The sequence below is a fragment of the Balaenoptera physalus genome (assembly GCF_965194825.1).
Source record: "Balaenoptera physalus genome assembly, chromosome: 7".
Lineage (NCBI taxonomy): Eukaryota > Metazoa > Chordata > Mammalia > Artiodactyla > Balaenopteridae > Balaenoptera > Balaenoptera physalus.
The window spans coordinates 98,866,856-98,883,350 of record NC_138886.1 but is presented as its reverse complement, the minus strand read 5'-3'; the positions used below and the strand labels follow the sequence as shown (position 1 = coordinate 98,883,350).

The window sequence follows — 16,495 nt, the reverse complement described above, 5'->3', positions numbered from 1 at the left end:
ACAAGTCCTCCACAGAGAGACTCTCCATCACATCTATTTTTACATGTTCAGGGTCTTTCAGAAATTTCAGTTTATCAGAGGGCACAGAGAAAATGAATTTGCTTTATTTAAAAATGCTGAGGCAATATAAACTATTGTGTTTTTTATAAAACAAAAATAAAATCAGTCGTATGTGACTTATTTATTCCTTAGACTTCACACTATTTAAAGGAATAATGGGAAGACATTTTCAATATTTCGCTACATTATAAAATTGTTTTACTTATTTCATAAATTAGCCATGGACGGTGTATTCTGGAACGTCACATGTGGCTTACATTCAGTGGAAACATTTTCAAGTAACTTAGGAGGCTCTGTTTCTATACTTGATCTGACAGATGGGCAGCAACATGCAGTAACTGGCATAATTCATACTCCGACAGACTGCTTTTCAATAAAGCACATACCCAGATGCTTTCCTCTCGTCGATATTGCTTCCAGTTCCTCCCGCCATCGCTGAACATCAGGAGGTAGCTGGTCACCCAGTCGGAGCTCCCGTATCCTCCCTGGGTGGCCACAGCTGTGACCTCCATTCTTTCTCCAAGGTCAATCTGCAGCCACTGGTATTTATTTGACACAAGGGGAGACCAGCCACCAGCTCCTTTTTGTGGGAATAAAAAGAAGAAAACCGGTAAAGACAGAGAAATCTTTGAAATCTATATTAACCTGTAAGAGTGGGGTCATAAATAAGATTTATGAAAATCATAGTTTCAAATTCTGCATTATATAATGCCTCAGAATTATACAAACACACTCACATACACACACACCAACACAAAATAAAAACACAGGTTAAATGTAAATGGATGAAGCCTATATTAATTGTTTTGTTTCTTAGTTCATAACCCCTGACTCTCTGGTATTGGGGTGTCCCGCTAAGTGAAATTGCTTAATGTAATAGGTGGACAACTAAACACCATGCCATTACATCAGTGCTTGGAACTAGTGTCGTTACTGGCTTCAATGCATGACTTGCCCTTTGTTGGACATAAACAAAGGGCAAACTTTCCTTTGTTGGAAAATAACAAACTTTCCTTTGTTGGAAAATAAAGCTAGAAAACCTTAATTGTGGATTCCCAGCATGAGGAAGTACAATGTTGAATGTTGGGATAACAAAGATGGCTATGGCATAGCCCTACACTCATGGTGCTTACAGACTCATAGGAGAAGCAGACATTTCAAAGAACAATTTGAAATGCAATATGGGAGGGGTGGAGGTGAAAGTGATTTCTGTGCAGGGAGGGAGAGTTCTAAAAAGTCAGCAAGGAGGGTGAGCGAGAACCCAGAGGAAGTGAATGGGGAGGAGTTTCTCAGGTATTCAAGACAATAGGCCCAGAGTGGAAATTACTGTGCTTTGTTTTCTCCAGTGCCTGTGAAACACCGAAGAATTAGGGATACCTGTGAATGTATTATTGATACATTTTGTTCTTCTAGTTTAACAGAAACATGAGTTTTGAATTTGGATTTAGATGTCATATTAAATTTTCTGAATTTAAATTATTATGCAATATAAAAATTGGGGGGCTTCCCTGGTGGCGCAGTGGTTGAGAGTCTGCCTGCCAATGCAGGGGACACGGGTTCGAGCCCTGGTTTGGGAAGAACCCACATGCCGCGGAGCAGCTGGGCCCGTGAGCCACAATTACCGAGCCTGCGCGTCTGGAGCCTGTGCTCCGCAACAGGAGGGGCCGCGATGGTGGGAGGCCCGCGCATCGCGATGAGGAGTGGCCCCCGCTTGCCGCGGCTGGAGAAGGCCCTCGCACAGAAACGAAGACCCAACACAGCCATAGATAAAGAAATAAATAATTAAATAATTAAAAGAAAAAAATTGGGAAACAGGTTTGAAATGCATTCTGGAACTGATATTTTGCTAATTATCCATGTCTAGAAAACACAGTGTCATGTAAACAGTCCTTAACACAAAAAAACTAGCTTTAAAAAAATTTTCCCCATTGTCCTGACATCTAATTTGAGGTTCTCATAATAAGGTCTGACACTTCAGACAACATTTATTATCTTTTTTATTAGGGGCTATTATTAACATCCATGTCCTGTTTACAAAAGCTGTTACGACCAAGTACATGTCAGGAGGTGTGTGACATGGTTACAAGACAGCTCAAAGGAAAATGGAAGTGGAGCGCTTACATCAGGGTGTGGAGGTGAAACTAGCAAGTGGGCACATCTGTTGCTTCATTATCTCCTCTGCTAACGGCACTACGTGTATAACCCTTAGCAAAATTTAAAGCTTACAAATTCTTTAAAACTCAAATTCTTTCTAAGATTTCCTCATTTCCTGCAATCTTTATTCCAAAATTCCAAAATTTCCTCTCAACCACAAGCACAATGTCTTTTCCTTTGATCCACATCTTAAACATGCCACAACTCTGGCTGTTCTGTAATGCATTATTAAACTTTTTATTTTGAAATAATTTCAGATTTACAAACGAGTTGCAAAGATGGGATAGGGAGTTCCTGTCTACTTTTTACTCAGTGTGTCCTAATGTTAATATCTGACATCACCATGGTATTTTGATCAAAACTAAGCTATTAACACTGGTACAATGGTAACAAAATGACAAACTTTCTGTTGATGTCTCCAGTTTTTCCACTAACTAACTCCCTTTTTCTGTTCCAGAACCCCACATTGCATTTAGTCACCTTGTCTCCTTAGTGTCTTCCAACCTGTGATAGTTTTCAGTCTTTCTTTGTCTTTAATAACAAGATTGATCACCACCCAACACCTCCCTGCTACTTCTACTGATTTGTGCAGAGGTCCCATCTAATGTTTGATGAATGATAAGTCCTTCTGGGTTCTAGCTGAGGGTTAACAACAGTCCCAAGTAACATTACTCTGCAACTGCCTGTAATTTTATAATAATTGCCAAAAGAAGTCAGAAATTAGGTGTTGGCATTTAGCTGATCATTTTAACTTAAAGGTTCTACATTTGAAGTTTTATATGAATCAGTTTCAATCTCTGCGAAACTGCTAAATGTCCTGTATTCTTAGTATCAAGGTTGTAAAGAATGTACTGAAGATACTTCTTCTTTTTGCATTTCACAATCTTTCTCTGTCATCTTTAATCTCTCTTGAAGCGGGAAGTACCATCAACACGGGCACCACATGTACAGAAACGCAACAGAGTAAAAAGGGTCGGCATGCTTCCAGCATCTGCCCTGGGACCAGCCTCTCCCACAGATGCAGCCACGTCTCTGTCAACCACTCTTCACCATCTGCAGGTAATCAACCTTGAACAGTTCATATTCCTTACCTGTGGTGAGAAGGTGCTACTGGTATGCAAATTAAGCTATCTGATTAAGTAGGTGCTCTATCAAGTAATGAAACTGCAGAATTCCCTGTGCTGCAAAGCAATTCATTTCAGCTGGGTAACACAGCCACGGCGTAATCCCCAGACCCCTGTAGGGTGATGATGTTGAATTACTGTGCATTTGCCCATGCACGCAGTCCACCGGGGTAGATGCCCTTTTTTCTAATGACTGGAAAAAGTGGGAAATGCACAAATATAACCTGAGGACTGTTAGGGAGCCCCGAACAGTTTTACTGACGGGTAAGGGAGATCACTGCTCTGTAATGGAAAACAAAACAAAATACACTGAAACAACATTAAAGTGGGTACGCTTGAGAACAGCCGCCCCACCAGCTCTTAGCTGCAGAGCAGTGGTTCTGAAACTGATCAGCCTGCATTATTCAATGTTGCAAATCTTCAGTAAATTCCCCCTGGGAACCAACACCCCCTGAAACAGAGCCAAGGGATTTGCAATTACTGTTTTGGAGTCACCAGTGCTGAACCCACAAGAAAGGCACTTGCCCTCCCACCCAGCTCTTCCCCTGACCACACCACAGACTGTCTTTTTCCATTGTCACCGTCCTGTCTCCTGCCTCAGCCCCTTAGTTGAATAAAGTGTCACAATTCATACAAAGGAAAACATGTCCAGAGGGTCTGACTTGCACAGAACAAGGTTCCACAGCTTAGGACACTGAACACAAAACATCCCTCCCAGCAAAGTGTGATAGGTATGCTTTAGGGTTGCAATGAGAATTCAACAAGAAGCTGTGTTAGAGCATCTAGCACAATACTTTCTCTCCCATACACGATCGCAAGACGGGAGACAGTCATGGTGAAAGAGGGGTGACATCCAGAGTGTGGGGCATTGCAGTCTTTTCATTACTGAATGGCCCGTTACCTGCCACTTTATACTAGATAAAGGAGAGAAAATGAGGAAAGCCAAAACTTGTCACAAGCATGTGATGTGTTCAGGACCCTCCCAGATGCTCTAAGTGCTACCTCACAACTCCTCCATGCACCCGGCAAGTGGGACGGGTGTTACAGTCTCTGCTTTGCAGACAAGCAAAAAACAATCATTTTAGGTTCGGGTGAGGGTATTTTATAAAAGCTTAGCTCCCTTTTCATTCTCTACCCCTTCTAAGAACATATCCCTGTGATTTGTCAGTTATTCAGTATTGTTTGCTTATCAATACCAGACTGTCTTTTATATTGATACACTGGCAGATATACTGGAAGGTTTCTGTCTCCAGTTATGCCTGTGTGATTGTTTCCCCCGCCTTTCGTTGGCTCAGACACAGGCAGTGACTTGTGTCTCTGGGGAGACGAAAGGCTGAACAGGAAACTCTCAGCGAGGGCCTTAATTATTCTGGTCACTGATCAAGACGAAAATGACCCCTGCCCCTGGTGGCCACGGGGCATGCACTGTCATAATGAGTGTCAGCTTTGTGCAGAGGGGGAAATTACCCAGAGGTGGAAATTACCCAGAGGTGAAAAGGAGAATAGCTCATGCCTTCTTCAAGTTGGAACAAGGTCCAGAGCAGAAAGATACCAAAGGGAGCAAAGTCAAGTGGGATAATCTGAAGTGAACAGACTAACCTATCTCCAGGGCATCTAAATGTCAAGCAAGTAAATGGCTAAATTGAAATTGTAACCAAGGGAAGTTTCCCTTCAAGATCTTCATTACATTGTCTCAAATGGGAGCTCATCAAGCTCTGTGTATTTCTTTCCTCACTTAAATGCATCTTAATTCACAGAAAACTCATTCCAGATTCCAGGCGGGGCTGGGTGAGTGGGGAGAGGGTGAGATAAGCAGGAGTAACAGACGTTCCCAGGAAAAAGGGGCCATAGGGCGGCAGGCCCTGGGGATGCTCCCTGACCATCCCACTCAGAGATCTCTGGGATTTATATATTGGTGTTTTTGTCACAACCCTGCCTACATTGCTGAGGGAAATTTAAGCATTTGCTCCAGCTCTGATTTCTTAAGGAGCAATTCCAACTATCTACATATACCATTTCTGGCTATCAGGATGTAAAAAATGCAGAAATCCTCCCTCTGGACCTGTCTAGGTAACCTCTGATTCCCTTTCTGCTGTGCTTCCTGCAGTCTGCTAGCAGCCTGAGCAGGAGACAACAGGTAGTTTTCCAAAAAGTGCATCCATAATGAAAAAAATCACACAGAGCTGCCTAATTGTAAAACAGATTCCTGTACTAAATGCAGACATACCCTATAATGGTTTTGTAAACAGACAATTTAAAATTAAATAAAAAATAAGTGTATACTTGTTAATTTGTGATTCAAATTAAATGCCAGTGATATTAAAGAAAAAAAGTACAGTGTGACCGTTCACACGTGACTCCCTTAAGTTCTGCGCACAGTGTCCCGAGGGACAACTTTCAATGCCCTTAGCAATTAACATTCATCGCTGCAGCTCTTTCTGCATAAAATAAACAAAAATCCATTGCTACTGTGTGTTTTGTTTTGCTTCTCTCATAGACACTCCTGACCAAGTTTTAAAGAAACACACAGTAGCGAGGCATTCAGATCTGAGTTGATCTCAGGCTTTGCAGTTCTTATGTGTTTGAAGTTCTGTACTGACAAGACTATAAGATGATTTTGCTAATTTCTCACCTTAGAAATAAAATACAAATTGCCCAGCAAGCCTATAAACCATCCGAACATGTACTAAATACCTCATTCATGACTGAATAAAATGTACGACCAAGTGTATTTGTGCATCTCCCGTGAAATCTTCATGTTTATGAGAGATGCAGCTCTGAGATCTGGTCTAATTCTATAAAAGCATCATTGTGCATCTTTCAGAGGCCCCCTGAGTTATTCAGAACAGATATGATTCCAGATCATTCTTGAGGCCACTCAGAATAGCTGCATCTCCCTCTGATATGTAGAGAACAGTGGGGAATCCAGGATGCCCAGAAAGGCAGGAGGCCAGGCGTTCTGCTCCAAGGCCCCCACCACTTCCCAGGGACACACCGTTACTCTTCTTAAGGCAAGAGCTCCTTTTTCTTTTTAATTAAATTCAGTGTAGGATCATGTCAGGAAATGCAAGGGTGAGGTGCTTAGAAATAAAACCATGAGTACTAAATTATCCATCCATACTTGACTGCTCAATTAGCCAGAAGCCTTTGGAAAAAAAGTCCATTGATGGTAAAACTTACATTTTCTTTAGTGATGTTATGTAGCTGAATTCATTACAATTTGTAAGCACACTGTGAAAGCCTTGGATAAAAAGAGATATGTACAGACGAGCTGCTATACAAAATAGAGTGGTAAAATAAGAATGCAAAAAGGATGAGGTCTGAGCATCACAAAAGGTAAATACTACTGACAAAGGTGCATTTTTGGGGGGGTAGGCATTCATCCCCAGCAAAGTATGGCATTATTTTGTGTCGGAGAAAAGCCTGCTCCACTGGATTTCCTTGGAGGAAACATGGCAACAAGGGAAGAGTCTACTGCAAGGATCACAGGACAGAGAGAACAGGGAACCCCTGAAATACCATCTTCCAGTCAGCCCCTAGTCCAGAAGCTCCTCATTAATGTTCAGAGCAAAGGTGGGAGTAGCTGACCACAGGGTCCACTGAGATATTCCATTAGCCTTTGCCACTGGCTGTGGCCTTCCTGGACCAGTCTCTGTGCCACAAGTTAAACCAGAAGTTCAAGACTCCTGTGTGCTTTGATCATTAGTGATCCCAGATGCCTCATGAAAGGTTGCTAATTGAACCTCACCCCTTTGGCAGGATTGAAGGTCACCTCACTTGGTACGTCTTTCATCAGTGACTCCAAACAAGAAAAAGGGAATATCCCTACAAGAGGCAATGTAATTGCATTGGATGAGTAAAGCAGTATGTAATGGGATAAAATATATCTCCATAGGGATGCCAATAATATTTATTAAAAGTGGAGTAAACAAAGACATCACGGTGTATGTCAAGGATACATACTGTTAAATAAATAACTTTCATGAACATTTCTGTATATTATACATGATATAAAAGTGATTACTTTGGAAAAGAACAGAGTAGAATTGGCTAGACAACTATTTTTGAATTTGGATAGTGCTTAGAAGGGCTTCCACATATCTTTTGGGAAGTTGCCAAGTACGTCATAGGCAGTACTTACTTTTGGAAAAATACTATGGCAAAATTGTGGCCACCATAAGATACTTACTGGGCAGATAATAAACACAGACATAATTTTGCAAGGATAAACTGTTGTGTTTTTCATTCCTCTCCGGTAAATCCTGTTAGCCGGTGATCATTATCCCATGAAGCCCTAGCGAAGCCAGGGAGGGCAAAGACCAACTAAGAAAATAGGAAACAGGACGTGTGATGTCTCCCTCTTTGGCAGGAAGAAGAGATGGGAACCCAGACGATCGTGGGAAAGAGAGGAAGTGGAGGAAGGGTAAAAGGTGGTGGGAGGGTGATTCAGACACCTTGCTCAGGAGCGAAGTCCCAGGGGGATCAGAAAAGTGAGAGGAATAAGCAAGCTGTGGAAAGGCTTTGTCTTGGCTTCCATTTGGAATTTTGGGAGATCACCTTGTAGGGGGCTGTGTAGTCATTACTAATGGTTGCCAACTATTTCCCTTCTTCTACCTTCCAGGCACTTGGAGGATTGCGATTTCCACGCCCCCTGGTGGTTGGGTGGGGCTATGTGACCAGCTCTGGCCAACAAGCTCTGAGTGGAAGTGATAGGTTACTTCTGGACTAAACTGCCAGGACAAAACCATTTGACGATCTTTTTCCCCTTGGGATGGTGAACCAGACTGCCCACAGGCCATCAAAAGGGGGCACAGAAGTGAGATGAGAGTCTGACTGGATCTGAACAGAAGGTCAACTTGGCAAAGGCAGATTAAACCTGTAACCAAGGCTGCTCAGGCTGGAAACCAAATGAGACTCATGGTCAGGCTTCAGGGAGGTAAGAAGTGACATCGCAAAGATCCCGGAAGGAACAATGACCTGTTCCCTGGGAACACGGTCTTACCAAGAGGTAAATCCGCCACAGGCTTCAGGAGCAGGTGCCAAGTAACCCTCAGCGTTAAAAGCAGACGAACTCCCTTCAGCAGATAGCAAGGAGCTGAGCCCCAACGTGAGAAGCCCCACCATCCAGCTCCATGAGGGCACCAGCCCTTCTGTAAACCCAAACACTGTCTTGGAAAGAAGCAGGAACAAAGAAATCTGAGCATCCCTGGACGATGCTCACCCATTCAAAAGAGTCCACTGAATTCAAAAGAGACTGAGGATTGCCTTATTCTGGGGGTAGTGCTATAATTTGGGCTACTTGGTAGAGAGAAATGACAACATTGCCTCCCTGAAGGTTGTTGACAATGCTGAAAAACACGTTTGGTTTGTTCTGGTTTGTCTCATCTAGCATCTTAGGTTCTATGGAGGTAACCTGGGGACTCCAGACCTTGAAAAGGACCATGGGAAAATCTGAGCAGATGAGTTCTGTGTGACAACTGTACGGCAGGGTCTGCACGAACCCTGGGATTTGGGGGCTTCTCCTCTCACATGCTACCATCATGCCGTGATTTAATAAAGTTGCCTGGTCACCAACACAGTGCTCTGTGCTTTAGTACATGGGTGTATTTTACATGGATGCTATTACATTTGGCCTGTCCACTGCACTCAATACCCACAGTTGCATCTGCAGGATCATTTGTTAAGAAAAATCGGAAAAAGAATGTGTCTTGGCCCTAATAGGTCTAAAAACTTTTAGGAAGCACAGGTAAACAGAATGAAACATCTGACATCCAGAGGCAAAAAGTCCCCAGTACATTCATATGCCTTTATAAAAATCTGGTTTGCAAGCCCTTTTATTGCCATCTGAATTGCTCAGACTAGTATTTGGGAATACTGACCAGTTCTACCAGGCACCTAGCCTGTGAATAAAAGATAGAAATACTGGAGAACTACGATTTTATGAAAAAATATGAGGGACAAGTTTATTATTATAAGATTCGCATCAAACATTTTTGATGTATTCAGTAATATTCTGATTTATATCAGGAGTTGATATACGTCTAGATATTTTAAATTATTATTCACTCTTTCCATTTTCTAACATTTCTTTGTAAAAAACAGTGAATTTTACGTCACAGCTTATTTGGGATATTGCAGAGTCCAAATAATCAGATGTTCCAGGTTTTAAGAAAATATTTAGTGTCTGATGCCCAGGCCTAAGCATTTTCTGCTAATCGAATCATGTGTATTTATTTCCTGCTAAAACCTGGAGTATTAACTTGTACTAGTAAATGTACTTCCTAAAGTGAGAAATAAATATCTTAACGCTGAGAATTGTTGCTAATATGCTCAGCCATCAATTGTATTGGGAGCATTAGACAAAATCTTTCCTGGCTCCACCAACACATAAGTCTGTTGTGAGGAAATATGATCAATGTCTCGGTACGGGAAAGGTGAAGAATTACAAAGAGAAAAGAAAACATCCAGTCAGTTCAGCTTGTCTCCATCTACTTCCTGTTTGCAATACACAATATAGTAATCTGATATGCCATTTTTGATCAAGTTAAATTTAAAGCAGTCTCATTTGCACTGTCAGTGATGAGTGGCTTGCCGCATTAGAGGGCATGATTTTCAGCATCTGGGCCATGAATGGAGTTGTCCCTCTTTCTGGGGATGATTGTTTATGCAAGCACTTTGGGGGAACAAAAAAGGAGAACAAAATGTGTGTACACTTCCTCCTAATCAATCTCAATCAGCTCTGGCCAGACCACTCATCTCACCACCATGCCTGCGGTGACTAAAGAGGACACGTCACGTGGCTAAAAAGAACATGTTATCCGGAGTTGGAAAGCAGCATCTGAAATGCTAAAGCCAGTTTCATGAAGGGTCACCTACAGTAACAATAATTGTAAAAACAAAAGGTTATTTTCACATGCAAGATCTAGAATGAAAGTCCAGCGTGGTTTACTCTAAGGTAGTTTTTTTACTTTTGGTTTTGGTTTTTTAACTTTTGTTTTGAATAAACTTGGATAAACTGCATAAAGTTCCTTTAGGAGATTTTTGAGAAGAAAAAAATGAAGTCAGTTTTATAGCGTGTTCTTATTTAGAATACACAGATTTCAGCAATCTTGATTTTATATGAGAAATATTAGGTCACTTGTAATTCTAGGAAATATCAATTTAATATTGATGGAAACAAATTCAGCTAATATGAATAGTCAAACCCAATTTGACTGTAAAGATGTAAAGCTTCAAGAACTTTACATTTTTATCTAATGGCATCAATTTTCTTGAATAGGTATATGAATACATGTACGTGTCTGTGGTTTACCCCTTAAAAAAAATCCTTCAGTTCTGAAAAATTATACATTCAGGCATTTCCAGTAATTTGTGTTTCTCTGTATAAAAAGGTAAGGTGTATGACCTCAGAGGGGATACTTTGTTAAATGTATTATCTGGAACCCAATCCCAGACTTCAAAATGGGAATGCTAGAGGAACCAGACTAGAAATTTCAAAAGTAAACTCCAGGAGCACTTAGTCCAATGTTGAGTGATGATACTAGCCCATTACTATCTCTACAATAACCAACACTTCCATTAGGGAGCTCACAGAAAACACTGGCAAACAGGTGGTAACATGCTCAGGAATCATGGTTTTCAAAGATGCAAGGTCTGCATCTCTCTGCTTTGGCCCACCTGTCCCTAGAAATGCCTGGATCCCTCCTAACTTCTCTGCTCATTCCTCTTAATATCCTTCATAGACTTCTTTCTTCTATTTATTGCAAAGTCTTTTCTAAGAAATATTTTACTACTTTTCATAAATTAATAGAAAACAAAATAAATACATAAACTGCATAAGTAAAAAATACGTAAAAGAGAAAACATGAAATGTGCAATAAGTTCTAGTCAATTAATTAACATTTGTTATGTGTTGAATCAGTGAAGTACTTTAAAATCATAAAATGCCTTAAAGTTTGAATTATTTGGCTTTGGGGGGTTATACAGTGGGTCAAATTTATATATATGTACACACATACAATCAAAAATTATGTATAGACTATGCTCTTACTACCTTTATGTATCAGGTAGATGAATTGATCAGCTGCTATGTATAAAGTTCTTGGTGGAAGCTGTGATATTTGAGACATTTCTAATTCTTAATGAACATTCTAGAAGCGCAATGACTTATAAGAAAATAAGAAAACTAGGGGTGTAAGACAGACCACCTTCTTTAAAACTTCCAAATACCACAACACAGACCAAGGAAATTTTAACCATACAATCAGGGAGTCTAACATGATTTTCCTCACTAGATCATACACAAAATATTCCAAAAAGCTAAAACTACTATATATGAAGAATCATCGCCCTCATTATATTCATCCACATTTCATACTATCCACATTTTACATCATAATCATCTAAACTAAAGTGAACTAATATGTTCTCCAGCAGTTACCAAGGCAAAGGAAATGTCAATAAAGACTCTGGGATGCTGGCTTTTAACAGAAAACACATATAGATAATCCTTCAGAAGGAATATTGATAAATTGTGCTGTCTAAAGCATGCTTTAGAAATGGGTCTGAAATCAGGTGGTAATATCTAGGGATATTTAGTGAAATGTACCCTATATGCAATCAGAGTAGCAACAACCATGAAAAAAAACCCCTCATCAGTTGATTGCCACTCTTAAAATAATTAATTTAAATTTTCAAAGAGAGTAGTTTAAATATAAAAGGTAAGCTTTGTACTTACCATTTTATAATGATGGCTTATAATATTCTGAGTTATTAGTTTTTTAATTAAATATAATGGAAATAAGTTCATCTTAAGCTTCAGGATTTTCCCTTCTAATGTTTATAAACTTCCCAGTGCCACCATATTGATAGCACTGGAGGCCTGAATCATAAAGATACTCTACACATGCAAATTAGAAACACAACACACAAGCCCCTCGGGCCTCTTTAAACTAATTAAATATGGCTTATTTAGTTTTTACAATTTTAGGGAAACCACTGGAAAGTTTAGATGTTAAGCTGATATTAGAATAACCACCAGACCGAAAATGGGTAATTTGATAACTGATCTCATTGAAATCTGGTTTCAAGGAGAATATATTTTTACTGGGGTGCTAAAAATGATTATGAATGATGCTTTGAGGAGTAAATATCTGGCCACAAAATGCTTTTTCCTGGGAAAAGACCATGAAGGTGGACAATTAATGGACATGCCTTCCCATCCTGAGCTCACTGAATTTCTTCACCTGTGTTCTTACTCTTCCCTGCCAATCGATTTGATCACTTACTAGGTTCCCAAATTTGATCCTTAAGGACACAATAAAGTTCAAGCTAGACTTTAACTCTGATCTTAGAAATGTCAAAGAAAGGGAGGAAAACACTCAATTCCTTAGTAGTATCTCCAGAATTTACAGCAGTGCGTTTACATGGGACACAGTTAATTTTCACTTTTACTTTCTGAATTCATCTTTCATTTAAAAAACTATCCCTTAAAACAGTAGCAAAACAAAAGCAGAAATAGAGACACAGACGTAGAGAACAAATGTATGGATACCAAGGGGGAAAGGGGTGGGGTGGGAGGAATTAGGAGACTGGGATTGACATATATACATTATTGATACTATGTATAAAATAGACAACTGATGGGAACATACTGTATAGCACAGGGAGCTCTACCTAATGCACTGTGGTGACCGAAGTGGGAGGGAAGTCCAGAAGGGAGGGGCTATCTGTACGGGTGTGGCTGATTCATTTTGTTGTGCAGTGGAGGCTAACACAACATTGTCAAGCAACCGTACTCCAATAAAAGTTAATCCAAAAAAGTAGCAAAGCATTTGAATTTGAAGTGTATGTATTCACTTATTTAATCCACTGAATTAGTATTTGTGCAATAGAAGAGGTAATTCACTCGACAACATTCAAGTAGCAAAAATGGACCTTTCCAAAAAGTAAGTCATTAACTCCCTTCCCACTAATAGGAAGGGAATCTTTATTTTCAGTAGCAGCCTTCACCTGGTCTCCTCCCAGGCCAAGTCCTGGGAATGGAGTCATTTTCCCATGACATCCTTTGGCAGCTTCACATCTTGCAAACATCAGGCTTCCCCAGTGGCTGCAGCACTGGCTCCTTCTTGTGTTGTTGTAGTTATTCATGACCAGCGCACTTGACTAGTCACCCTTCTGTCGCCGGTCCTAAAACTAAAAAGGGATGATAACCCTGGAAAAAATCTAGACTCCAATCATTCCCTTCTCATAAATCTTATTGATGATCATTTGCTGGCAATCAATAGGGAAGGAAGATAGCAAAACAAACCAAAAAATGGATCATAAGCAAGAAGAAAGCTAGCAGAGGAATACTAGCAGATATGATGAACCTGCTGCTTTCTTCAGTTTCATTAAACTCAATATAATTAAGTTTTGACCTATAAGAAGGAATATGAACTAAAAATGAAAATAATTCTCTCTGGGAAAGAATCAGCGTGGATTGACAAGAAGACAGCTGCAGACTCACCGTCTCTGCGATTAAGGCTTGCGAAGCCAGGGCCGTGGCTGCTGGACCGCTCTGAGGAGCTGCTGAAGGAAGCCCGGGGCAGGGCAGGCGCCAGAGGAGCGTCACAGCTATCTGGGGGGAAACACCACGTGCGGGTTAATACACTGATTAAAGCGTTCCTGTCCTCTCTTCCTCTCTTCTTCCTTCCCTTTTACTTTCCTTTCCTTCCTATTTCCCTGCCACCCTCCCTTCTCTTCTTCCTTAATTTCCTTTCTTTTTAGTTAACAGGCTAGGAAAATGCTAGAGCCTGTGGCAAACATCAGTCTTGATCAGAGGTGTGTTAGTAAACGTTGAACAACAGGCTCTTAAGGAAAATTAAAAACCCTGATTGGTAGCATTTGCCACTTTCCATGGTGTAAATACTCGTACCATGGCCAATTCAAAGCTATCAACGTGATGTCACTGACCAGGAAGTTGGAAAAAGAATCATATAGTATTTTCACCACGCAGACACAAGGTATGTAAATAACCTCAAGAGCACTGATAACAGCAAGATGACATAAAACAAAGTAGGAAGTGGTGAGTTTTCAGAATGTATTACTTTTGTTTTAATATGATTTAATTAATTATGTTTATGTAATTTAATTTTTAATAATGATTGTATTTTCATGCAAAATTCATGAAAAGTTAATGATTGGCTCTTGCTAGCTGCTAAAAATTGGTTCCAGCACATCACTCCTAAATGGGAAAATATTAAAAGTATTTCCTTGAAAATCAGAAAGAACACTTTCACAGACACCACCGTTTCTATTGAACATTGCACTGAAAGTCCTATCAGTACGTAAGAGAAAATTTAAAAATTAAAAGCACAAAATTGGATGAAAAAGAGCAACTGTTATCGTTTCCAGATGATATGATTATGGAGGTAGAAATTCTGAAAGTCATTGGCTAGCTTAACAATTCATTATACAAAAGCTGATAGTATTTCTAAACTTATCCATAGTTAGAAATTAAATAGAATAGCAAATACTAACAAAACATATAAAGTATCTAAGAATGAATCTTACAGAATTTGCAGGACATTTATGGAGAATATTATAAAAATTGTATTGAAAGACATTAAAGAAAAACTACATAAATTCAGACTACAATGATTGCAAATAGGAAGACTACTTTTAAGGTACTGGTTTTCCCTAGCTTGATCTAAAGATTCATTAGAAGTTCAATCAAAGCTCAGGAGGGTTTTTCACAGAACTTGAAGCAGTGAACCACACAGCTCAGGGGTTCTTAACGTGTGGTACAAATATGATATAGGGGGCCTGTTGAGATGAATAGAAAAAAATTACATCTTTATTTTCACTAACCTCTAGCTAAATTTAGCATATTCTTCAGTCACAAATGTAGACAAACCAGACTATATTCACCAGTGCCCGTGCATATGTTACCAACATAAGTTACAGATATTTTAATAGCAATCGTTGTCCAAGACATCTAGAAATATTGTTTATGGTCCCCTTTACTTCAAAATAACAGTATTTATTAAAGTCACCACTAGATCTTGTTTTTGAATGCACTAATAACTAAGAAGACACTATGTTACAATTTCTAGTACATTGATATCAGCATTTCAATATAACTATTTACTTTGTAACCCTATGTATACATTTTATGCATTTACAAGCATTGCTGTGAGAAGGGGTCAGGCTTCAGCAAAGTGCCCGAAGGGTCTTTGGCACAAGGAAGAGCAAAGAAACACCCGTTGTGAGTGTGTGCACTGCAAGTACAAAGCTTTTGAGACATTACTGGGGCATTATTAGCCATTCAGAAAATTCCAGAAGATTGGGATCATCCACAATCCACAGTCAGCTGTGCTAACTCGAATGTTAACGTGACAGTTTCTCAGGGGACAATTTCTCTGCCTGTTGAGCAGACCAGGCCTGCATCATTCCCCCTTTAGGTAAAGGGGTCCCAGGGATCTAAGTAACCTGCTCAAAGTCACAGAGCTGGTTGAGGGTAAGTGAAGATTATCTCCATCAACTGTTTAGCTTGGGAAGCCTGCTCCTTTCCCAGCCTCCCCCAGCCCCCTCAGCACGGCTTCCTTTCTGAGTCTCCCCAGACGCTCCCCACTCAGTCCCCTCTGCTCACATCTTTCTCATCTCACCGTATTGGGGTCTCTCCTTTCTGGGTTGGAAACAGTGAGGACCAAGTGTAGATTCTGGAGCCAGACAGGGTGTGGGCATGACATTTACCAAGCTGCCTACTCTTGGGAAGTCACTGGCCCTCCCTAAGCCTCAGTTACCTCATGTGTACAATGAGGATGTCACACAACTGAATCACACAATTCATAGGGTTTCTATGAGGATTAATAGTGTTTGCTTTTATTATTTTCAGTATGGTAAGACAAATCATCACATAAGCTTCTTCAAAATATTCTATAAGGACGTTTTCCCTATAGAGAGATATAGAAGGCAGCATGCAACGTTCCAAGCCATATTCTCATGTTTTATTCTTTCCTCAAAAGAAGGCATATGAATCTTAGTCTTTAAAAAAAAAAAAAAAAAAAAAGAGTAAGATGTACTCGCTCTTATGAAGTCATCTTTGCCTTTGAGAAACAATTTTAAAAGTGATCATTTTCTTTACGACCCTAATTGGTTGTTCCAATTCACTTCCA

The 16,495-nt window shown here is 40.0% G+C and overlaps 1 protein-coding gene across 4 annotated transcripts in view; it reads right to left on the bottom strand.

The window, feature by feature from the left end:
* The window catches only part of LOC309665145 (contactin-associated protein-like 3), an 81,417-nt gene that overhangs the window by 30,487 nt on the left and 34,435 nt on the right, over positions 1 to 16,495 (bottom strand). For 2 of the 4 annotated variants that reach the window (XM_082471387.1, XM_082471388.1), the window contains exons 2-3: positions 13,846 to 13,956; positions 447 to 640 (exon numbers count right to left, since the gene is read on the bottom strand). In XM_082471387.1, the coding sequence (XP_082327513.1) occupies positions 447 to 640; positions 13,846 to 13,956 (305 nt within the window). Of the gene's footprint in view, positions 1 to 168; positions 641 to 13,349; positions 13,533 to 13,845; positions 13,957 to 16,495 lie in introns of those variants that run through there. The other 2 variants (XR_014266233.1, XM_082471386.1) reach the window with 2 other exon arrangements.